This window comes from Sinohyriopsis cumingii, chromosome 18 (genome assembly GCF_028554795.1).
Source record: "Sinohyriopsis cumingii isolate HCF-2022 chromosome 18, ASM2855479v2, whole genome shotgun sequence".
NCBI lineage: Eukaryota > Metazoa > Mollusca > Bivalvia > Unionida > Unionidae > Sinohyriopsis > Sinohyriopsis cumingii.
In genome coordinates, this window is record NC_142978.1 from 74,413,927 (window position 1) to 74,439,934 (window position 26,008).

Below are 26,008 nucleotides of genomic sequence, written 5' to 3' on the forward strand. Positions count from 1 at the left end.
TTTTACCTTTTGACCCCAAAACTGATATAGTTTTTCCTTACCTAAAGTGCAAGCTATCCACAAAGTTTGCAAACTGTAGATGTGTACAACTGGAGTTTGTGTGCTGAAATGAAATTAGTAACAGACAAATAGATGGATGGTCAGATAGATGGACACTGTAACATAACACAATCTCCTCATGGCCAGCATATAAACAACCTAAAAGCACTTGATGCAAATATGCTCTTTGCCAAATTCTGTCAAACTCTGTTTAGCAGTTTTTGAGAAATTATTTGGGAAAAAATCCTATCTTTAGAAATAGTGACCATATCTGATGGCCCATGGGCATCATGTTTACAATCTGAAAGCCCTCTATGCCTTGATGCTGTGAATTGTGGTGAATTGTACAAAGCATTTTTAAAAAGAAGATGTCATCTGAAAGTTTTTTTAATCTGAATAATGGTGGCCATTACATTTATTGTGGATCTGCATTGTTTTTAAGCCCTTCATGCCATGAAGAGGTCTGTCAAGTTTGGCTGAAATTGGTCAATTGGATTTTGGTCTTACAGTCAGGTCAGCTGATGATAATAATAATAATAATAATAATAATAATAATAATGATAATAATGATAATAACAACAATAACAATAATAACAACAACAACAACAATATTATTATTATTATTATTATTATTATTATTATTATTATTATTATTCACTAATGAGTGTAGCTCACTTACACCAATGACTATTTTCCCATTTGGTCCTCTCTGGTGAAAGAGTAAAACAAGGAAAATTGAGATGCACAAACTTAAAACTTGGTTATATATCAACATGAAAGAATACTGCCTTTATAAGAAGTCTAGCTTGTATTACACCTGTACGTAATATATACTAGACATAACATCAAGTGACTGAAGAAAAACTGAAAACTATAAAACAATTGCCCCAAATTACCTTATTTTATAGCCTTTTGTAACTCAAGGAATGTTTTAAAAGTTTTCTTTACTAGAAACATCAAACTCGGCTAACATTTTATTGTCTGTGTAAACACTTGCATAAACAATTTTTTAAACATTCTTCAGGTCATGTATGTCTTAATTATCGTTTTTTTTATTATTCTTTACTATTTTCAACTATTGTTGCATGTGGAGGAAGTGAATTTCACTGAAATGAACTAAAGTGCTGGAAATTTTTCTTAAACGTTTTTGTTTATGTTTGATATTGAGAAAGTTTGCCACCTTCTTTTGTTTTTATTGGATATAGCATAGCACAACATCATGGAATTTGTCAAAATTACTATAATCAAATAAATTTTGTGCTTGGTTGAATGTCACAAAAGAAATGTTTTTTTTTTAATAATTAAAATGTATTTCCAACGCTAATTGTCATCACCCGTTGCATTTCTCTTCTACTACCTGTGCAGCTGCTTCTTCATAGCCTGTGGTGCCATTGATCTGTCCGGCAAAATAAAGATTCCCAATTCTGAGGGTTTCCAGTGTGGGTTTCAACTGACGTGGATCCACATAGTCATATTCAACTCCATAACCTGCCAACAGACAAAACACACATTCTCAAATTTGCTATATTCCAAACTATAGCATAGCTGTATATAGGGTGCCACATTTGCCCCAGTTGCTTCACAAACCTAGAAATGATGTTGAAACCTGTATGGTGCAATACTCACTTTGCATCTCTGCTGTCTTGGGTTTGATCCCTGAAGCCCACACATGCAAGGGTCACAGGCACAATTGATAAAAAGTTAGATATGAAATGCTAGAAATCACCTTCACAAATTCTGGTGACTGGACAAAACTGCAAAGGAATTTTTTAAAACAAAAGTCATTGAAATTCAACTAGTTTTAATAGTTATTTAAACATACAATGAAGAATTTATTAACTTCCTATCTAAATTTGATTAATTCTGATATTAGTTATACTATTTTGCATTCCAGTAGTCTACAAAATGCAAAGTGGCATACAAATTTAATTTTGTCTACAAGAAAATATATTGCTACTTTGCATGAAATGCTGGAGATGATGTCCTGTAACAGTGAATGCACAATGGGGTCATGAGAATGTGTGTGATTTTGATTTTTAATGTAGCTTTAACAATTTTTCAGTCATATTGCTATGATGTATGCAGTGTGACAGTTTATAGTGATGTCTAGCACTGGGGCATCATGCTGCAGACATGTAGCACCATGTCCCATCCAGTCACATCATCCTGACACCAGGCCTACCAATCCTAACACTAACCTCTTAATGCTGAGTGCCAAGTGAGGCAGCTTGCTAGTACCATTTTTACAGGACTTTGGTATGACTTAGCTGGGGTTCGAACCAATGACCTCCCGCATCTCATGAGAGTGTGATTTACACAACAGTCCCACTGGGTGTTTAGTGATATAGCATGATTTCCACACAAGGAAAATGACTTGATCCATAGCTCTTTAAATTTATAAAGTAGAACAATAATATCTGCATGTTTTATAGAATTCTTCTTGTGACTGATAGCCATGCTCTCAAACATGCACTCATACACACACTGTGAATAACCATTTCCTCAGGAATATTAGAATATTATTATGATATGCAACTTCATTTGGATCCTCTTGCTTTGTATGCAGCAACCAATCAAAATACAAATACCTTTAAAGCGATACTCTTCTGGCTGAAAAGAAATTACAGGAATGTTCTTTATATTCTTTTTAAATTCTGAGTATTGAAGCTATGTGCTTTAGATACTCCAACATGCCAAATATGGCAATACAAATTCTTACATGTTTAAAAGATTTCTGAAAGTACAAAATAAAATGTTTTGGTTTTGGTTTGTCTTTTGACTTTAAAACTGACATCATGGAGGCATAAAATTACTAAGCTTATATTAGGCAATGTCAAGGTGTTAAATTTGGTTAAATCTTTAATTAGTATATTTTGCGAGGAAAACACTTCCAATGGTACCGAAGTGGTACCATTCAAGGCACTCTTCAGATATAACCACAATCAGGGTTTGATATAAATCCATTCCCACTTGTCTGTATTATCAGCTCCCAAGCCAGTACAGCTAAAAACACAAGTGGAGAAATACATGACCGAGTACTGACTATCAACTTGTTCAATGGAATGCAACTAGTACAAAGTCTGGTCAAAATTCACTTCTATATGTACAAGTCACTGTGTTTATAAGTTCTATGAAGTAGAAAAACTCATGCAATGATCTTTGACTTTACCACAAAGTCCATTAATTCTAATTTTCAAAACACTTTCACACAAATGGTGGTCAGATCTGCATCATTTTCATTTTGAACTAATTAAATATTGCAAGTATTTTAGTGAAAACCCCATGTCAAAGCCACTTTTCATCCAACAGAAGCAGCTTTAAGATTCTTCATATGGCCACTATGGTGCCATGTTGGAGGTCAGATTAGCACAAGGACAGCCTGGGTGGGTCTCAAACCCATGACCCATGGATTGTGAGCCAGACTATCAACCAACTGAACTACCAGCTCCAATTTCATTTAGGATTTATGAGAAAACATAAGAAGTCTTTAATGAAAAGCTCATGATGAATTAAAAGCTATTCTCAAGATGGACATTTTGCTTGCCAAGTCGGAAGTCACTTTTAACATAGGATGAACTAGACATAGTAATAAGTCATTTAATGAAAACCTCATGTTGAAAATGCTATCCAGTTCAGAGTACTTGTGCTATCAAAACTTTCAAGATGCCATATTGGTACCATTTTCATTCCAGACTAACTATCATAATTAGCCTTTTAGTGAAAATCCCATGTTGATATCTCCTTCCATTCAAATGTCGTAGTAATAACAATGTTGACCACCACTGCAGGCAAATTAGATGTCTGGGTAGGGGTGGTATTTTGGACAGTCACCATTCTCTTTTAGGATTAACTAGATATCACAAAATATAACTTGGTGATAAAATAAAATTTTCAGAATGACCAAAAGTGTTCTAAATCAGATTGGTCCCAAAGTCTTTTAGTGAAAACCCTTGTTGATATGACCATCCAGTTCAGGAGTAGTTATAACAAGACTTTCAGGCTGGTACCATTTTTGTCAAACTTAGAACCAGATAAATATCACATGTTTTTAATGTCAAAAGGAGTAGTGATAAACTGTAAAGACCGCTTCCATGGCAGCCATTTAAGATGTCAGTGGGGATTCCTGATGAGGCTACATTGTCATTTATGACCATTTTGACATTGTACAATTTTTTTGTTAAAAACTCCATGTCTATGCAACCAGGGGAGCAGTGATAACAAGATTTTAAAGATGGCCACTGTGACTGCCATGCTGGATGTCAGTCCAGCAACATTTTCATTAGGACCAACTAGTTATTATAAGAAGTCTTTTAACAAAAACCACATGTTAATATGATCATCATTTAGTAGCAGAGATAACAAGATTTTCAAGCTGGCTGCTAAAGCATGTATACTGGATGTTAGATCAGTACCATTTTCATTGAAGACCAACTACACAGCTTGACCATACATACAGAAGTAGCATAATGATTTTGAAGATGGTCACCATGGCATCTATGCAGAATGTCAGATTAGCACCATTTTTAAGATGGCTGTTATGGTAGCCATTTTTTAATTTTTGACAAACTCGACTTTGGACAATGTGTGTGTAAAGTTTCATGACAATCTTCCCTGTAGTTTCAGTACAAAATAACAAGTATGCTAACACTTGGACATATAATGGATGATGGACACTGGATAACGAAACATCCATAAATGTGTAAATGTAATGAACTCCAATTATATATCCAAATATCAACTACACTTTAGATGAATTTATATCTCAATAAATTTTGTTTAAAGTACTTTGACTTGTATCTTTTTCAGGAGGTGTGAATCAATAACTTTAGGATTCCAAGGTCATAAATTTTTATTTTTCAACTGTCAAATCCAAATTTATACTTCCTGTTATGGTGAGATTTCATGTCTTGAAACAAATGATGCTTAAATTATGAGTAAATTGTTTCATTTATTCATATATTCCATCAGAAGGCTGTAAAAATTCAATGTTCCATGATTTGCATCTGGGAAAGGAATCATTAACATCCTTTATATTAACCTCCAAGGTCACCAAATTGTTGTCAAGCAGTAAATTCAAATTGGCGCAGATGAAATATGGTATATAGCAAGAATTCTGATGGCTTAAAAATGCAGGAGATAACATGAGCTGCTTGAAATACCACATGTATGCACAGGTTTTCCCTTTCCAAAATTGGTTTTCTCTTCTGGGTTCCTTGGTTATGAGTTTTCCCCTACCTTCTGTCACAGGAAGTTCTATATTTGATGTAGAAGTAAAGAATCTCTTCCTGAGGGTTCCATGTCTTTTGTAAGTGGAAACCATGGTAGCTCATGTGGTAGAGTGTTGGACTTGTAGTTCAAGGGTCACTGGTTCAACACCTGCCCATGCAAGCCTGTGTCGGCTGCCTTAGCATGTCCTTGAGAAAACAATTAGCTCCCTTTCCTTGGCATGATTTAGCCAAAAATGTGTTAAAAGTCTCATTAAAACTAGCAAAAAGAAAACTTTCCTAAGTGCTCCAGTAAATGTTTTGTTCAAAGTGAAACATGTACGGTCATTGGGTTAGATGATTAATTAAGTTAGTCCAATACATAAATTATAGTCTAAAATACCTACCTATACACAACACTATAAATGGGAAGCACATGAAGTAATGTTTATCTAAAAATGGCTGATGTCACAAAATAATACTGGTTCTATAATGTAACAACGTTTAGAACATTTTGCATGCTAAATTTTAACAAGTTTAAATTAAAACTTAATTTCAATTTGGAATGTTTAATAGTCTAAAATTCCTCTACAGACATTATCAATTTAGAAATGCTAAAACCATTCATTTGTAAATTTTTCAAATTCATAACAAAATGTGATGATAAACAGAATATATTTTAATTTTTTATTTCACTTTTCAGATAATATCAGACAATGAGTGTTCTTAGTTGCATAAATATGAAAAGTATTAATAATAAAAACATATTTTTTCCTCTACACATTTCTAGGCAAGGTAATAGGCACTTGTGGAAGTGTATTTGTATATGTGAATGAACCTTTTATTTGACTTTTATAAATACATGTACTGTACATACAGGTAATAGAGGACCTCAGGGTTTAAGTTCCCTGCAACAAAGTGAAATGTATTTTAGACTAATGATGTTTTCATTACTGTTATTAAAGCTTCTGTATGTAATGCTCTTATATCTGCCAACCTTTCTGACAGTGTTGGAGGGTTTTGACACTCAAAAAGTGTACCTTGTTGTCCAAAGGGGGGCACTGCACCTGTCCCCAAAAAGTTACATAAAATTGAGACATTACCTACTCATAATCATATAAAAAAATGGTTGGAAATTTCTGGATAGATGAAATACACTTCCAAATGAAAAATAGCTGACACACATGCCATTCTATCATTGACACAGGCGGACAGACAAATAGACACACACACAATTACAACTACACAATATTTGTCTTTAAAATCAACTGGACTGTGGAACACTGTACTAACCTGTACTTGCTGACCTTGCTACTCTCAATAGTTAATTGGCAGGTTTGAAGGTGATGCAAGTATCATTACCGTTCATCTTTGCACATATTAAATACTGGATGGTACTCTTGTTCATCTTTGCACACATTAAAGAATGGTTGGTATCTGTCTTCTTCTCTGCACACATTAAAGACTGGATGGTACTCTTGTTCATCTTTGCACACATTAAAGACTGGATAGTACTTTTGTTCATCTTTGCACACACTGAAAAGACTGGATGGTACTCTTGTTCATCATTAAAGACTAGTTGGTACTCTTGTTAATCTCTGCACATATTAAAGAATGGTTGGTATCTGTCTTCTTCTCTGCACACATTAAAGACTGGATGGTACTCTTGTTCATCTTTGCACACATTAAAGACTGGATAGTACTTTTGTTCATCTTTGCACACACTGAAAAGACTGGATGGTACTCTTGTTCATCATTAAAGACTAGTTGGTATTCTTGTTCATCTTTGCACATATTAATGACTGGATGGTACTCTTGTTCATCATTAAAGACTAGTTGGTATTCTTGTTCATCTTTGCACATATTAAAGAATGGTTGGTACCTGTCTTCATCTCTGCACAAATTAAAAACTGGATGGTACTCTTGTTCATCTTTAAAGACTAGATGGTACTCTTGTTAATCTCGGCACATATTAAAGAATGGTTGGTATCTGTCTTCATCTCTGCACATATTAACAACCGGATGGTACTCTTGTTCATCATTAAAGACTAGATGGTACTCTTGTTAATCTCGGCACATATTAAAGAATGGTTGGTACTCTTGTTCATCTTCGCACATATTAACGACTGGATGGTACTCTTTTTCATCATTAAAGACTAGTTAATACTCTTGTTCATCTTTGCACATATTAAAGAATGGTTGGTATTTGTCTTCATCTCTGCACACATGAAAGATTGGATGGCACTCTTGTTCATCATTAAAGACCAGATGGTACTTTTGTTCATCATTAAAGACTGGATGGTACTGGTGTTTGACTGGATATTACTATTGCTTGTCTTTGTACTCTTTCAAGAATGTATGGTACTTGTGTTAGAGACTGGATACTGTAGTTGTAGTAGTAGTAGTTGTGGGGTTTAATGTCATTTTTAAGCACATGATAGGCTATGCATAGCAGCCAGTATTAATGGTGGAGGAAGAACCCGGGAAAACCCTGGGAAGAAACACAGACCCACAAGAAGCTACTGGCAAGCTTTCTCACATACCCACATTGGCCGAATCCACGACTCAAACCCATGCAGACAGAGGTGAGATGGCAATGATCCGTAACGGAGAGCGCTTTAGACCACTCGGCCACTCGGGACCCAGACTGTGCTAACATTGTTCATCTTTTGCACATACATGTATTAAAGACTGTTGATGGTACCTGTGGTCATCTCTGCACATACATGTATTAAAGACTGTTGATGGTACCTGTGGTAATCTTTGTACATACATGTATTAAAGACTGTTGATGGTACCTGTGGTAATCTTTGTACATACATGTATTAAAGACTGTTGATGGTACCTGTGGTCATCTTTGCACATACATGTATTAAAGACTGTTGATGGTACATGTGGTAATCTTTGTACATACATGTATTAAAGATTGTTGATGGTACCTGTGGTAATCTTTGTACATACATGTATTAAAGACTGTTGATGGTACCTGTGGTCATCTTTGTACATACATGTATTAAAGACTGTTGATGGTACCTGTGGTAATCTTTGTACATACATGTATTAAAGACTGTTGATGGTACCTGTGGTAATCTTTGTACATACATGTATTAAAGATTGTTGATGGTACCTATGGTCATCTCTGCACATACATGTATTAAAGACTGTTGATGGTACCTGTGGTAATCTTTGTACATACATGTATTAAAGACTGTTGATGGTACATGTGGTAATCTTTGTACATACATGTATTAAAGATTGTTGATGGCACCTGTGGTAATCTTTGTACATACATGTATTAAAGACTGTTGATGGTACCTGCAGTCATCTTTGCACACATTCAAGACTCTTATTTATCTCTGCACATATTAAAGACTGGATGGTTCTCCTGTTCATCTTTGTACTCATTAAAGACTGGATGGTACTCTTGTTCATATTTTTAATATTAAAGACTGGATGGTAATATTATTCAAACATACCCAAAGACCTTGCTTAATTTTTGTGTGTGCTAAGTTGATGGGTGCCATATATTTTACTCCTGAATGACTAATGTTGACATGGTGTTGCAATGTGTGAAAAGTCTCAAATGCTATGCTTGCTGCTGCATTTCACAGTCAAATTATGTCAGCTAAGAGTCCTGAAATTTACTTTTGCTTGGCTTTGTTTACTTCCCAGATGGCTCATCCTTCCTTGAGTTTGTTTTAGGACATACTGCAAAAAGCAATGAATCGCACTTCCATGCTACTAGCTTTACCATTCCAACTACTGAATAATCACATTTTGTATTTATAATCTAACTAAAAAGAAACAATATTGTTCATCATAATCCACAATAAAGATGGCAATGCATTGTAATAATGTTTGTTTCTTCAACACACATTCATAAATTCAAACAAAATGGGATACTATACTACATGTGCTAATTAGCCTAATGGGATCTCCCACAGTAGTGCTCAAAGGAATACCAAACATATTAACAGTCACTTATGTAATATGAACATTATTAGCTGGTTGTTTATCTCTGACTGCAACTACCTTATAATGACCTCTGTGACAATTAAATGTATAAACTGCCTATGGGTAGCATCAAGCATGAAGCTATGCAAATCATGGCTGTTTACTGTTTATAAAGACTACAGGTTACAGGCATATATCAGTGTCAAGAAATGCCTCTGTATTTTGTTTTTATTTTTTTAATATGATTTACTGGATATCAGGCTTTTAAAAACACAACCTTGAGTTACATGCTTTGGAGTAAACAAATAACGTTATTTCATGAGAAATGTGATGTGGGAGGTATGAGCTCTTTGTATTGATCTAAAACAGAATCAAAATTCTTTCTATGAGTCAATTTCTCCTGTATTTTTCTTGGTAGCTCTGTAATGAACCCTCAATACAATTAAAATTTCTGCAATGTCACATCTTAGTGTATAAAGCATATGTTACAATTCTGAAGCATTCTAATAAAGGAGGTTATGTCGCTGTTTTGTGATGCTATTCTGATTATTAACCTAACTATTCAGACCGTCCAATTTTCCATACACCATATTTTCAAAATCTTAATAATTTTCAATACTACATAAAATTTCCAGATACCCAAGTCAATTATTTTTAAGCCAGTGGAATAGAAAATTCAAGTCTGAATGTGAACTAAAGAATGTTTTACCAATGCTCAAAACAGGTGACTGAATAGATGACTTAGTTTTTGAAACCACTTTGATTACCCCAATTATAGCCCCAAATTCACCTGGAAATCACAATTTTTTAAATCTTTCTACTGGTGAGAGGTGGAGACCAATGCATAACACATTTTAGGATTTTTTAATATTTCTACTGGTGAGAGAGGTGGAGACCAACACATAACACATTTTGTGATTTTTTAATCTTTCTACTGGTGAGAGAGGTGGAGACCAACACATAACACATTTTGGGATTTTTGTTTCTCTGAGAGCTTACTATATTCTCACCCATCTTCACCTTATTTAAACATAGTTAGTCATGTACTACTAAGCGTTGAGGGCCAAAATAATGTTAGTCATGTACTACTAAGTGTTGAGGGCCAAAATAATGTTAGTCATGTACTACTAAGCGTTGAGGGCCAAAACATAGTTAGTCATGTACTACTAAATGTTGAGGGCCAAAACAATGTTAGTCATGTACTACTAAATGTTGAGGGCCAAAACAATTTAAGTCATGTACTACTAAGCGTTGAGGGCCAAAATAATGTTAGTCATGTACTACTAAATGTTGAGGGCCAAAACAATGTTAGTCATGTACTACTCAGCGTTGAGGGCCAAAACAATGTTAGTCATATACTACTAAGCGTTGAGGGCCAAAACATAGTTAGTCATGTACTACTAAGCGTTGAGGGCCAAAACATAGTTAGTCATGTACTACTAAATGTTGAGGGCCAAAACAATGTTAGTCATGTACTACTAAATGTTGAGGGCCAAAACAATGTTAGTCATGTACTACTCAGCGTTGAGGGCCAAAACAATGTTAGTCATATACTACTAAGCATTGAGGGCCAAAACAATGTTAGTCATGTACTACTAAGCGTTGAGGGCCAAAACATAGTTAGTCATGTACTACTAAATGTTGAGGGCCAAAACAATGTTAGTCATGTACTACTAAATGTTGAGGGCCAAAACAATTTAAGTCATGTACTACTAAGCGTTGAGGGCCAAAATAATGTTAGTCATGTACTACTAAATGTTGAGGGCCAAAACAATTTAAGTCATGTACTACTAAGTGTTGAGGGCCAAAACAATGTTAGTCATATACTACTAAGCGTTGAGGGCCAAAACATAGTTAGTCATGTACTACTAAGCGTTGAGGGCCAAAATAATGTTAGTCATGTACTACTAAGCGTTGAGGGCCAAAATAATGTTAGTCATGTACTACTAAGCGTTGAGGGCCAAAATAATGTTAGTCATGTACTACTAAGCGTTGAGGGCCAAAATAATGTTAGTCATGTACTACTAAGCGTTGAGGGCCAAAACAATGTTAGTCATGTACTACTAAATGTTGAGGGCCAAAACAATGTTAGTCATGTACTACTCAGCGTTGAGGGCCAAAACAATTTAAGTCATGTACTACTAAATGTTGAGGGCCAAAACAATTTAAGTCATGTACTACTAAATGTTGAGGGCCAAAACAATGTTAGTCATGTACTACTAAGCGTTGAGGGCCAAAACAATTTAAGTCATGTACTACTAAGTGTTGAGGGCCAAAACAATTTAAGTCATGTACTACTAAGCATTGAGGGCCAAAATAATGTTAGTCATGTACTACTCAGCGTTGAGGGCCAAAACAATGTTAGTCATGTACTACTAAATGTTGAGGGCCAAAACAATGTTAGTCATGTACTACTAAATGTTGAGGGCCAAAACAATTTAAGTCATGTACTACTAAGCGTTGAGTGCCAAAACAATGTTAGTCATGTACTACTAAGCGTTGAGGGCCAAAACAATGTTAGTCATGTACTACTAAATGTTGAGGGCCAAAACAATGTTAGTCATGTACTACTAAATGTTGAGGGCCAAAACAATTTAAGTCATGTACTACTAAGCGTTGAGGGCCAAAACAATGTTAGTCATGTACTACTAAATGTTGAGGGCCAAAACAATGTTAGTCATGTACTACTAAATGTTGAGGGCCAAAACATGTTAGTCATGTACTACTAAATGTTGAGGGCCAAAACAATGTTAGTCATGTACTACTCAGCGTTGAGGGCCAAAACAATGTTAGTCATATACTACTAAGCGTTGAGGGCCAAAACAATGTTAGTCATGTACTACTAAGCGTTGAGGGCCAAAACATAGTTAGTCATGTACTACTAAATGTTGAGGGCCAAAACAATGTTAGTCATGTACTACTAAATGTTGAGGGCCAAAACAATTTAAGTCATGTACTACTAAGCATTGAGGGCCAAAATAATGTTAGTCATGTACTACTAAATGTTGAGGGCCAAAACAATTTAAGTCATGTACTACTAAGTGTTGAGGGCCAAAACAATGTTAGTCATATACTACTAAGCGTTGAGGGCCAAAACATAGTTAGTCATGTACTACTAAGCGTTGAGGGCCAAAATAATGTTAGTCATGTACTACTAAGCGTTGAGGGCCAAAATAATGTTAGTCATGTACTACTAAGCGTTGAGGGCCAAAATAATGTTAGTCATGTACTACTAAGCGTTGAGGGCCAAAACAATGTTAGTCATGTACTACTAAATGTTGAGGGCCAAAACAATGTTAGTCATGTACTACTCAGCGTTGAGGGCCAAAACAATTTAAGTCATGTACTACTAAATGTTGAGGGCCAAAACAATTTAAGTCATGTACTACTAAATGTTGAGGGCCAAAACAATGTTAGTCATGTACTACTAAATGTTGAGGGCCAAAACAATTTAAGTCATGTACTACTAAGTGTTGAGGGCCAAAACAATTTAAGTCATGTACTACTAAGCGTTGAGTGCCAAAACAATGTTAGTCATGTACTACTAAGCGTTGAGGGCCAAAACAATGTTAGTCATGTACTACTAAATGTTGAGGGCCAAAACAATGTTAGTCATGTACTACTAAATGTTGAGGGCCAAAACAATTTAAGTCATGTACTACTAAGCGTTGAGGGCCAAAACAATGTTAGTCATGTACTACTAAATGTTGAGGGCCAAAACAATGTTAGTCATGTACTACTAAATGTTGAGGGCCAAAACAATTTAAGTCATGTACTACTAAGCGTTGAGGGCCAAAACAATGTTAGTCATGTACTACTAAATGTTGAGGGCCAAAACAATTTAAGTCATGTACTACTAAGCGTTGAGGGCCAAAATAATGTTAGTCATGTACTACTAAATGTTGAGGGCCAAAACAATGTTAGTCATGTACTACTAAATGTTGAGGGCCAAAACAATTTAAGTCATGTACTACTAAGCGTTGAGGGCCAAAACAATGTTAGTCATGTACTACTAAATGTTGAGGGCCAAAACAATTTAAGTCATGTACTACTATGCGTTGAGTGCCAAAACAATGTTAGTCATGTACTACTAAATGTTGAGGGCCAAAACAATGTTAGTCATGTACTACTAAATGTTGAGGGCCAAAACAATGTTAGTCATGTACTACTCAGCGTTGAGGGCCAAAACAATGTTAGTCATATACTACTAAGCGTTGAGGGCCAAAACAATGTTAGTCATGTACTACTAAGCGTTGAGGGCCAAAACAATGTTAGTCATGTACTACTAAATGTTGAGGGCCAAAACAATTTAAGTCATGTACTACTAAGCGTTGAGGGCCAAAACAATGTTAGTCATGTACTACTAAATGTTGAGGGCCAAAACAATTTAAGTCATGTACTACTATGCGTTGAGTGCCAAAACAATGTTAGTCATGTACTACTAAATGTTGAGGGCCAAAACAATGTTAGTCATGTACTACTAAATGTTGAGGGCCAAAACAATGTTAGTCATGTACTACTCAGCGTTGAGGGCCAAAACAATGTTAGTCATATACTACTAAGCGTTGAGGGCCAAAACAATGTTAGTCATGTACTACTAAGCGTTGAGGGCCAAAACAATGTTAGTCATGTACTACTAAATGTTGAGGGCCAAAACAATGTTAGTCATGTACTACTAAATGTTGAGGGCCAAAACAATGTTAGTCATGTACTACTAAATGTTTAGGGCCAAAACAATGTTAGTCATGTACTACTAAATGTTGAGGGCCAAAACAATGTTAGTCATGTACTACTCAGCGTTGAGGGCCAAAACAATGTTAGTCATATACTACTAAGCGTTGAGGGCCAAAACATAGTTAGTCATGTACTACTAAGCGTTGAGGGCCAAAACAATGTTAGTCATGTGCTACTAAATGTTGAGGGCCAAAACAATTTAAGTCATGTACTACTAAGCGTTGAGGGCCAAAATAATGTCATGTACTACTAAATGTTGAGGGCCAAAACAAAGTTAGTCATGTACTACTAAATGTTGAGGGCCAAAACAATTTAAGTCATGTACTACTATGCGTTGAGGGCCAAAACAATGTTAGTCATGTACTACTAAATGTTGAGGGCCAAAACAATTTAAGTCATGTACTACTAAGCGTTGAGTGCCAAAATAATGCTAGTCATGTACTACTAAGCGTTGCATGTTGAACTTGACCTTGTCCAAAATCAAGTTCATTTTCTACCTGACCTGTATCATTGATTTTTATATATTCTGTAAACAACTAATTCATAGCAAACTGTTTCCTATGAGTATGGGTTAACTATTATGATTATTACCTTGCCCTGAGTCAAGGATATTGTGTTTACCACATTTTATATTCTAATTATAACTAAGAATTTATTTTGCAAACAATAGGAACCTTCTATAGGTTATTTTCCATTGATAAAATTTTTTTATATATAGAAAATGCTAATTGTGAGCTGAAGCTAAGTAGAGGACTAACTACACTTGCTAATTTTGAAATTATTCATTTGTGCTATAAGATCTAATCAGAATCAATAACATTATTGTTGTGTCCAAAAGTTCATTTGGGCTGGAATTTTATTCAAATTATTCTTTCATTGGAAATACCAAGTGCTTATCAAAAATAACATTCTTGGAATTAGAAACTTGAATTTATAGTGAAATTTCAAATAAGGATATATTCTGGGATTGTATTATTCTGAGCCAACAAAAGACTGTTGGCACATCACAACTTCCCAGGCCACCAAAGGCACATCAAAACTTCCATTTGTTATGTATATTTTATTTAATTTATATTTGATTTAATTTAATTGTTTGTAAGTTTTAAAAAAAAAATTTTTAATTTCATTACATATCAATGTAATGTAATTTTGTTTACTAGGAATTTGATATTTTCCAGAAAATTCAGTTTGATCTGACTCTTTTCATTAACACTTAATAACAGAAACACTGCTTCTATTTTTGACTTAGTTTCTGACCTTCATTCAGAAATCACTAAGACAAGTAAACAACTTTATATTTTTATCTTATTCTTAGAGTAAAATGATTGGTTTTTGTCAAGGTGATACGGGGAGTACGTAATTTTATTTATAAACAGCCTCTATTTTGCAATTCTGGGATTTCTGATATTGTGCAGTAGTTAGTTTTAATAGTGATGGTGAGAGAGCTATTTTGAAGTTGGGCTTCAAAACACTGGGAGGTAAAGGTGTTCTTTTTGTTGTGACAGTTTGGAGTTATATTTTATTTTTTATTCAAATTATTTGGATTCTAAAAGATTAATTCTTTTTCCTGGAAATATTTGAGTGCTCATTCATTATTCTTGGACAAAGACATTTCTTTATATTTTGACTACAGTATACGTCATTGCCTTCCATTTTGGGTCTTTCGTCAGGACTCAAAGTTGAATTGGGGCCCCGAGTGGCTGAGTGGTCTAAAGCGCTGTCCGTCACGGATCACTGCCATCTCACCTCTGTCTGCATGGGTTCGAGTCCAAGGCTCGGCAAATGTGGATATGTGAGAAAGCTCGCCGGTAGCTTCTCGTGGGTCGGTGGTTCTTTCCGGGGTTTTCCCGGGTTCTTCCTCCACCATTAATACTGGCCGCCATGTATAGCCTATCTTGTGCTGAAAAATGGCGTTAAACCCTATAACAACAACAACAACAAAGTTGAATTCATTAGAACATTTTATTACTAGGACTTCTAAAATTCAATTCGTGGAATATTCTTGGATTACTTTTGGATCTGATTCTTAAAACCATAAGTTCTTTTCTTATCCATTGATACATTGTTTATCCAGGGAAATAAATTATTTGTTAAATTTTTTAAAGCTTGTTGTTTCACTCTTTCTTTTGTTACTGTTTTATAGAGCCTAAACACGTAACATAAGACATTGGATTTCCACTAAAGTTTAATCAGAACTTTAATCATTAGGACTTGTGCATGTAATTCTAGGATGATTTGGGTTTAAATTCACCATAAGTTCCTTATTTTATTATATTTTCACTTTACATTATTGGGAAATAAATTATATGTTGAATTGTACAAAGCTTGTTGCTTCTCACTCTTTTCTGTTACTTGTTTTAAGATCACAGTCATAATACTTGTTATAATGTAATTTGCTATAACATGATTCCATATAATATAGTAGTTTATAGACCCCATGATAAAAATTCAACCACTGTATTTCAGTTGGCTAATCAAATGTATAAAAATATATGTCGAAAGAAAACAGCATGAAACTTAGTATTGTATATCTTTATTTACTTTTGTAACACTATATTTGACAAAATTCAATTATTTCTGTTATACTGTTGTTCAGTACATATGCAGTTCTCACTATAACATGGTTTGGTACATACCGCTATTTTCATTACACCACACCATGTGGTCAGCAGTTATGGACCAAAACTAACTTGCTTTAATGAAGGAGAGCTGTACTACAGTAACAATCAAACTATACTTTCTTTTGTTATGTAGATGTCATACATTTTTGTGACAGAGGCCCACAAATTGTTTACTGGCCATTGTTTTCCTTCATCAGAAACATGCACAAGAAAAGGGATGTCACTCTTACCAAAAAAGATAACTCAGTTCAAAAGATGTGTCTAATACAACTCAACCATTGTGTGCACTTATTTACAAATTAAGATGGAAAACACTAGAATTGCAACCTGTGTTCTTTATTTGTACAAGTAAAGTTACCAAGGCTAAGTCAGTGCAACAATATAGTGAACAGTGTTAGTGTTGTAAAAGTAGTGCTACAAAGTCAAAATATGCAACAGTAAAAACCTTTTGATCATTTCCCCCAGCACCCTGGAGAAAATCAAATTAGCAGCAACAATATTTTCAGCATGCAAGACACCACAATGCTTCCAAGAAATATAATTAGCTGTCAATGACTTGCATATCCTGACAATGTAAACAGCAGATGTGATACATAATGATCATGGCTGATACTCAAGTCCTACTTGGGATCAGTGTTATAAAAATTGTATGTTATGAAGAAATGGAAACCAGTCAGTGAACTGTGTGAGAGGAACTGCTTTTTCATTTCACTAATGAAAGGGATAGATAACATAAATCCTAAGACTAATCAATCAAATACATGATACAAATTTACAATACCATTTCCCTACTTGCATCTACATGTACGTATTTTGTTTTTTGTAGTGATTGTTCTCAGTGCTAATTATTTTCCTTAAAAAATTAACATGATTTTATTAAAGTCACAAAAACTAAGAAAGTCCATCTCTCATTCTGCAATCAGATACTGTAAATTCATTTAAGTTTGTGAAAAGTCTGAATCTGATATTTTTGTCTGCACCTAAATTTGTGGAATGGGGATGACCGTATTTTTGCCATTAAAGAATCATTAATATTTGCTGAATAAATAAATTCATGGTTTGTAACAACCACAACAATCCAACAAAAATTAAGTAAGTAGTCACTGAAGCTTAAAGAGTAAATCACTGTAACCTATCTTTTTGAATACACCTGTGTTGTTGTTGTTGTTGTTGTTGTAGGGTTTAATGCCATTTTTCAGCACAAGATAGGCTAGATAAGGCGGCAAGTATAACTGGTGGAGGAAGAACCCTGGAAAATCCCAGGAACAACCACTGACCCACAAGAAGCTACTGGCAATCTTTCTCACGTACCAATGTTAGCCGAGCCTGAGATTTGAACCCATGCAGACAGCAGTGAGATGGCAGTGATCTGGAATGGTGAGCGCTTTAGACCACTCAGCCATTCAGGGCCCCTGAATATACCTATGCAGTTTCATAAACTGAATTGAAACAGCAGTCAAAATATTATGGCAAATGCAAAAGATTTAATAAAAAGTCCAATAATTTTACCACCACAAATTACCATGCAAACTTGCTTATAAGTCAAGTCCAGATGCAAACTGCACAGACCAAGATCTGCAACTGCATAATGCACTGGCAGATCTGGGTCTGCACAATTTGCTTGAAGCAATCAGTAGAACGAACAACCATGACCCTAATATGCCTATGCATTATGCAACAGTAGATCACTACATAGTTTTGAGTTGAACTTGACTTATAGGTGAGTATATATGGTACTTGCTACCTCTGCCACATTCAAAGTGATACCAGGGTCTTTCTCTCTTGTAATGCATGCTAGACAAAAAGGCAATGCCTGATTTTACCAACCTGGTCTAAGCAACCGACAGTTTTCAAGTCCAGGTATAGACTGAACTAGTGCCAGCTGATATTCCTCAGGCATCGTACAGGATATACCATTGGGGTACACAACATCTGTGTTAAATCCTTTAAAAAAAAGAAAAAATGGCAGAACTTGAATACATGAAAAAACAGAAATACATACATTTGCTAAATATAGGTTTTTCACCAAGTAATGAACAATACTGGCTTCATGGTCAGGTGGCAAGGAATGCCAATAGCTGTTGTCAATATGAAACCTAATTAAAAAATGTGAAACTACAGGAATATTTTTCAAAACATATATTAAGAAGTTATAAGTTTTGTATCAACCCACCCACTGCCTTATGTTATATCTAAATTAATACAAACATGGGTAAATGCAGCTGCATTACATTAGATGACATTCGATAAAATCCAGTGCATTAGAAAGCACGTTCAGATACATCAATGCTATGTCACTACAATAGCCAACTGCAGCCTGACAAGACTTGCTAGGACTAACAAGAATTGGTAAAAAATAACATAGTTTTGTTTTCTCCATAAAAATTTTTTTTTTGACGCTCTGTTTGTCTGATTTGCTATCATCATGCCCATTGAACTTGTATATGACCATAGTGTGTGGACCCTAAGAGTTTCTGATTAAACGACCCAGGGGTTTCATTCTGTCGCACCAAAAGCAAGACCAAGGGGTGTAATCATAAAATCTGATAAATATTCTATAGCCCTGGCCTTGGCCGGGATACAAACCAATTTTCAAATGTCCATCTACACTACTTAAAAAACTGTAGGGGATTTGTCACAAAACCAGACCTACCATTACAGCCCACCCCAAAGGTTATATCGAATTTTAACAAAAGAAAAATGAACAGCACATTACACACCTGCCCTGTATTTGATAAGCCTCTACGTAGATAACTGAACTTTCATGTGTAGAAGCTTGTTTTCTTCTTTTGTCAAAGTGACCTTGACTTGTGACCCTCTGACCCCCAAACTGATAGGTTTTGTCTTTACTACAAGTACAAATCATCCATAAAGTTTAGTCTAGGTCTGTCATGTAGAACTGATGCTACTGTATGGAAACCATTTTTCTTCTTTCAGTCACTGTAACCTTGACCTTGGACCTAAAACTTAAATTGACTTCTTTCTTATCCCAAGTGCAAGTCACCCACAAACGTAGGTCCAGGTATTTGATGTAAAACTAATGTTACTGTGTGGAAACCATTTTTATATTTTTGGTCAGTGACCTTGACCTTGAACCTATTGAGCATAACATTTATTGGGTTTTTCTTACCCTATGTACAAGCCATCCATAAAGTTTGGTACCTGTATATTATGAAAAATTCAGCTGCTGTGCAGTTGGGAAGTGCTACTATGTTGGAATAGTGACTGTACACAGACAAGAGCCTAGTTATCAGATCTCTTGTACATTAACTTGGCTTGTCTTGGATGGATTCTGTCTTTTTAATATGCAATTTTTTAAGATATCAGTCAAGTTTGCCCTGTTTTCTGAGTGATATTTGATTATTTATTCTGTATTTAATCCAATGCAATGTAGTATCAGTTGCAGACTTGAACTGTTTTTATGCATATGCTGCCAGTAGAAAGCATGTGGCAGACTTAATGCTACATTCCATTTACCTGCATATTTACCAGAAAAATCTGACTTCTCTGAAAAGGCGTATAAAGTCTTGAAAATAAACCAACAAGCTTTCACATGATATTGGCCCCCATCCTCATGAAGAAATCGTCATTTTGAAGAAAAAAAATTGAGCCAATTATTAAGTCCATCCCACTATCAAAACGCTGAAACGGAGTTCAATGGGCTTATCATTGGTGAAATATGGTTATTTTTACATAGTTAATGTTCAGTGAAATAATTTACAGACTGATGTGTATTTTCTTGCTCTACACCCAGTTAAAATTCCTTCCCCATTTAAGGATCATTACACAGAAAAGTAAAGGAAACAGCACCCTGTCACCAACCGTGTATATAATATCTTAATAAGTACTGTATTTAAAAACTTCAACATTTTTATAGGATAAATATTGTAGGTATTCCTCTTATCAGATACAATGGGAAAAGAAAAGTGAATTTGTTCATATTAATGCACTTATTCAGCTTATATTGGAATTCGGACCTTGACACAAATACACACACAAGGTACACAACGCTGATTTATGACAGATTAAAAATTGATAAACTATTTTCAATGATATCATGTACATTTTCTTGACTTTATTTTTTTGCACTGCATCATTCATGCAATTATTAAAATTGTATAAAACCTTGTGTTTTTATTATAAAATAATATAAAGATGTCACACGGTGTATATTGTTAATCTTGGCAATTGCAAAATAGCGATTTTTGTTCACTTACTGTAGTGTATGTTAAGTGTGTGAGTGTGTGTGTGGGGTTGCTTAACCATGTCCTCCAGCCATCAGTTTGACCATGTCCATGTACAGTCATATATTTTTCTATATTCACTTACTGATAAATTGGAACAGAAGCTTTGTTAGGGAGTGGTCTACATTATGCTTGCAATCTTCAGTTGCATTAAGTTAAAATGTTAGACATTCTTTCTTGCTATCCTCTCCACGTGATAAAATTGTTTGAAACATGTTTCGGAAATAATTCTATTTTGCTGTAAAATCAGACCTACTCAACATGAAGCCATGCTATCAAATAGAATATGGTCTGTTTTACATTAGTCATATTTGTAATAGAATAGAGATTTTGAATTCATCCAGATGTTGTATATAGTTAGTAATGAGAAGTGTTTGGGCCTTTTATAATCCAGTGCAATTATTCTTGTTGTAGACAGATTAATGTATGAATGACCACTCCAGTGGCCTAAGTGATTAGAGCATCTGTCTCGGATGTCGGTTCAAGCCCTGGCCGAGTCATACCAAAGGCTTATAAAAATGGTAATAGCAGCTGCCTTGCTACATGCTCAGCATTAAGAGGTTAGTGTTAGGAATGGCCTGCCTGGTGTCAGGATAATGTGACTGGGGACATGATGCCTGATTGGTAAACATCACTATAATCTGCCACACTGCAGACATCATAGTGATATGACTGAAAAATTGTTAAAGCTACGTCAAAAATCCAAATCTCATCCACATTATGTATGAACATGGTTATCATAGTCATATGGAAAAACAGCTTACTCCGTAACCAGATCAGTTCATGTGCATGCATGCATAATGTGTAGCGCTATGTACATACTTAAATAGGTTTTGTGGGAGGAATGAATTAAATGCATGGAATCACTCTTGTCATTCATCATGAGTGGTGGACTGAGATTAATAGAATCTATGTGTGCATTTATTATACCTGTTGCTGAAGTATGTGTGTATTTATTATGTATGTGAACTATGTGTGCATTTATTATACCTGTTGATGAACTATGTGTGCATTTATTATACCTGTTGATGAACTATGTGTGCATTTATTATACCTGTTGATGAACTATGTGCATTTATGTAGTTTGATGAACTATTTATACCCTTCCTCATACCTGCTAATGCTTTATGCTAGCATTCATTCAACTATTTTCATGTATTTGTGAATAATAAAATTTTACGAAACTGCATCTTATTTCTCCCTGAAATCAGAAGACTAATAAATTCATCATTTTACCAACTCCATCTCTGCTGTAGTGACAGGGTAATTCCTTATGAAGCATAAGCTAACAAAACAACTGTAGGTCAGTCAAAAGTGAGTAGAAAGGGTCTTTTATAATACTTCAGAGAATTCAGTTACTTTAAGTGTATTTATGTGCATGTGTCTTTAAGTTTAATTGGTTTGTGATGTATTTACAATCTGAGTTATGGTGTTAGAAATTACATATTCATTAACTTATATGTAATAAATAAACATCTCATTTGCAATGACCTGTTGTGCATCATTGCTAGATCCAGCCCCACCCAGCTACATACTGGTTTACCATATATACTCACTTATGTGTCCAACGACAAACTGCACAGACCCACATCTGTCATTACATAACACGCTGGCAAATCTGGGTCCTAGCAGTTTGTGAGGAGTAATTAGTAAAACAAACAACACAGACCCTGATCTGTACATGCATTGTGCAATGGCAGATCAGGATTGCTGCTGTTTGCAGTTTGACTTGACTTACAATCAAGTATATATGGTAAGTGATTATCACCTATAATAACAAAGTCAAGTACAAATCAGTACAAATGATATATCCTGCAGCATTTAAGGGGCACAGTACATGCTTAGTGCTTATGATATATACTTATTTACTAAGTTGGGTCCATCTACAGACAGTATAAAATGTACCTAGAACTGCTGTCACATAATACACTAATAGATCTGTAGTATAAGCAGTTTGTTAGGACTAATCACCAGGCAACAACATGGACCCTGATCTGTTGGTGCATTATGACAGATCAGGATCTATGTTTTTGCAGTTGGATTCCAAGTGTATGAGAGTATATATGGTACGCTGTGAGGGAACTGTATCCCTGCATTCCAAGGGGTTAAATTCTGGCTCTATAAACAACGATTAAATTCTAAAGAACTTAAACCTACAAAATTAAATCAGTAAACAAACTGTTATTTCATCTCACTTTCTCAAATTAACTTACTTTCCTACAAATTCAGAAAATTACTTTTTATTTGGTTCACTTAGTTCTATGCAGGCTTACATCATCTACTTCAGTCAAGCAAGAAAATTACCATGAGTGTAATAATTGAGACTGCTGTCTGCTGTGTTTAGATTGGAAAACCTCTATGTTAAGATTGGAAAACCTCTAAATTTATACATCATCTGCTCTATAGACTGTCTAGTGAAATCTTAGCATTGTCGACTTTTTGATTAGTATTTAGTGCTGTCTGGCAGGTTCATTTCACGTTTTTTTAAAAATAACCAATTATGATGACCTATCACAAAAAGAAAATTATACAACCACAAAAATATCAATCACCGAGATGCCAAACCTTAACTCAATCTGTAAATTATTCTGTTTGCTTGCCAAGATCCAGCACCTTTAAATTCCTCAACAAAAATAGTTCTTTAAAGAAGTCACTGTGTGCATTGATAATATATTTGTAGAACTTAGCCGCATGATCAAAATCTGAATCTTTTGAAAAATAGATGTGCCTGTCTGTCCGTCTATCTATCTATCTATCCTTGATAAATAGACTGAAGACACAAATTTGCAAGATATTTTCTCACAGCTGATTTTGAAGAAAAAAATTAATATTTTAAATCAGAGGTTTTACACCTGGTTTAGAATTTCAAGTAACATCTCCATGGAAGGTATTCATTGGGTTATACAACTACAATGTATCAGGTGATACTTATCTTCAGAGGCGGCGTTAGGAGTACGTAGTGCCTTGGGCCGACCATGAGCACGCGGGGCAAGAGTATTGGTATCTCGATTGGTATGCTACTGCAAACATTTGATTATGTCTAGACTAGATCAACTTTTGCGATTTGGCACACAAATTTAGTTTTTTCATTATTCATAAAAAAAGTTCCTGTTTGTGGACAACGTTTTTTTTAATTGAAATAATAACATGATGACAATGCCTTTGGCCTAATAAACTGATTATTATTGTCATTTTTCAAATAACATGAAGACATGAATTAACTTAACTCCAATTTACTGGAGAATATAGCTTGACAAACTCATAAAGATGACCTTAGGCCTGAAGCACGGGGCCCCCTCAAGAGTGGGGCCTGGGGCAGTCGCCCCATTTTCCACCCCCAAATGCTGTTCATGCTTATCTTACATGTCAACCTAATACAGTATTGCAAATGTCTGGCTACTGTTGGCTTACTGCTATGACTTGTTTTAAATTGATTTTTTAATGATTTTTTTAAAATCTATGTCACCTGCAAACGTGGAACAGACTGTTATGACTTTAGGTTTTAAACTATGTAACAGAAAGAAATCAAAACAAACAAGTTTAGTAAAATCAACAAATAATTTTTTTCTCCAAGTTACAAAGTGAAATTTTAAGAGGAACTTACAGTATTGTGAATTAAATTCCAAATAATCCTAAATGTTCTATCACAAGTCTAAATGTACAGACAACATGGCGGCAGCCAGGTGTGAAAATCGTTGGGAGAAAACAACTGAGTTTGATGTGATTCAGCTTTCACTTTGTTAATTTTGGATGTGTATGGTTTTTGTCTGAAACCAGTCCATGGGGAACTTGACAAGTTTGAAACATTATTAATCAGGCTTGCAATCCTTTGAGTTGTTTATTTATTTTCCTGCTATGCTCTGATGATGGAATCTGACCTAGATCGTAAGTGACCATTGAGTACAAGCAACATGGACTCCCTGACCGCTTTCCCTGATAACAGAGCAGTCAACCCTTACTACGAAGGGAACAGGTCTAACCTAAAACCTGGAATTAACTAAGGCCTTTGTGGGTGTATTAAACACTACATGCTTCTTGAGTTCTAGTTTTCAATCTATTGGGAAAGCCTTGAAACCAGTGAAAACAATGGTTGTGGGCTATGCAGTTTCATCACCCACTGAGTCAGCCATGCAACATCACCTAAAGCCCTTAAGTCAGAAATTAGCTGACAAGGATCAAGAGCTTAAAAGATTAAAACAAACATCTAAACATGTTCAAGATCATGAGACCAGTTGTTACATGTATGCACTAGACAATCCTGAACAGTATATGGGGCGGAACAACCTCCCTATCATAAACATTCCAGTCACCTCTGCTGACCCAATGGAGTTTAACACAGATACTGTGGTCACTATTTTTTCTGAGAAAAACTTGAAGCTGATGTGCCACTAGATAAAATTAACTGCATTCATAGTCTTGGATCAACTGATAGGAAGTTGCGAAGAACACAAATAATTCTGAAGTTTGTGTGATATCGTACAAGTTCTGTTATTCTGCTGGAGAAAAAAAAAAGAGAAAAACAATGAAAATGGAACCTACATTACTGAAGATTTAACCAAGACTAGGGATAACCAAATAATAAAAATGAGAGAACTTGAGAAGAAGAATAAAATCTATTCTGTTTGGACAAGGGATGGGAATATCTCATTCAGGGAAGCAGGAGGTGAGATAATTCAAGTAAAGTCAGAAATCAGATACCCCAGTATCTTCCTAATTCACATTCATTAATTAAAGACTGTATCTCCTGTTTGTAATTTGAACACACAAGTGAAATATTTTCAACAACTACATGTATGTACAGTCTTCAAACTCTGTGAACTTCTTATTAATTTCCACATAGCCAAATCTGCACGTGCGGCCAATCATGTTTAACTTTTATTGCTGAATTGTGCTATCCCAGTCTGAGTAATGCTCTATTTTCAACTGACAAAAATGTAATTCAACTAAATTACTAATATATGTACTTTTAAGAGCAACAAGTACATGTATATGTGTATATGTACGTATGTACAAGTATATATATGTACATGTATATGTGCATGAATGCAAGTGCATATGAGCATGTGTGTATACATGCATGTGTGTCTCTCTGCAGTTACCTTACTGTTGTGATCATTGGAATGCAATGTGATGTCCAGTCATAAGGTGTTTACATTATGATTTCATGTTGAAACTGAACTCCATCTTTAGCTGATCTGTATTGAAATTACTT

At 35.0% G+C, this 26,008-nt stretch overlaps 1 protein-coding gene across 2 annotated transcripts in view; it reads right to left on the bottom strand.

The window, feature by feature from the left end:
- Nucleotides 1-26,008, bottom strand: part of LOC149776990 (5-taurinomethyluridine-[tRNA] synthase subunit MTO1, mitochondrial-like) — a 281,547-nt gene that overhangs the window by 32,039 nt on the left and 223,500 nt on the right. Inside the window, exons 10-11 of one of the 2 annotated variants that reach the window (XM_089941728.1) lie at nt 18,380-18,496; nt 1,397-1,527 (exon numbers count right to left, since the gene is read on the bottom strand). In XM_089941728.1, the coding sequence (XP_089797854.1) occupies nt 1,397-1,527; nt 18,380-18,496 (248 nt within the window). The remainder of the gene's footprint in view (nt 1-1,396; nt 1,528-18,379; nt 18,497-26,008) is intronic. The other variant, XM_089941729.1, reaches the window with a different exon arrangement.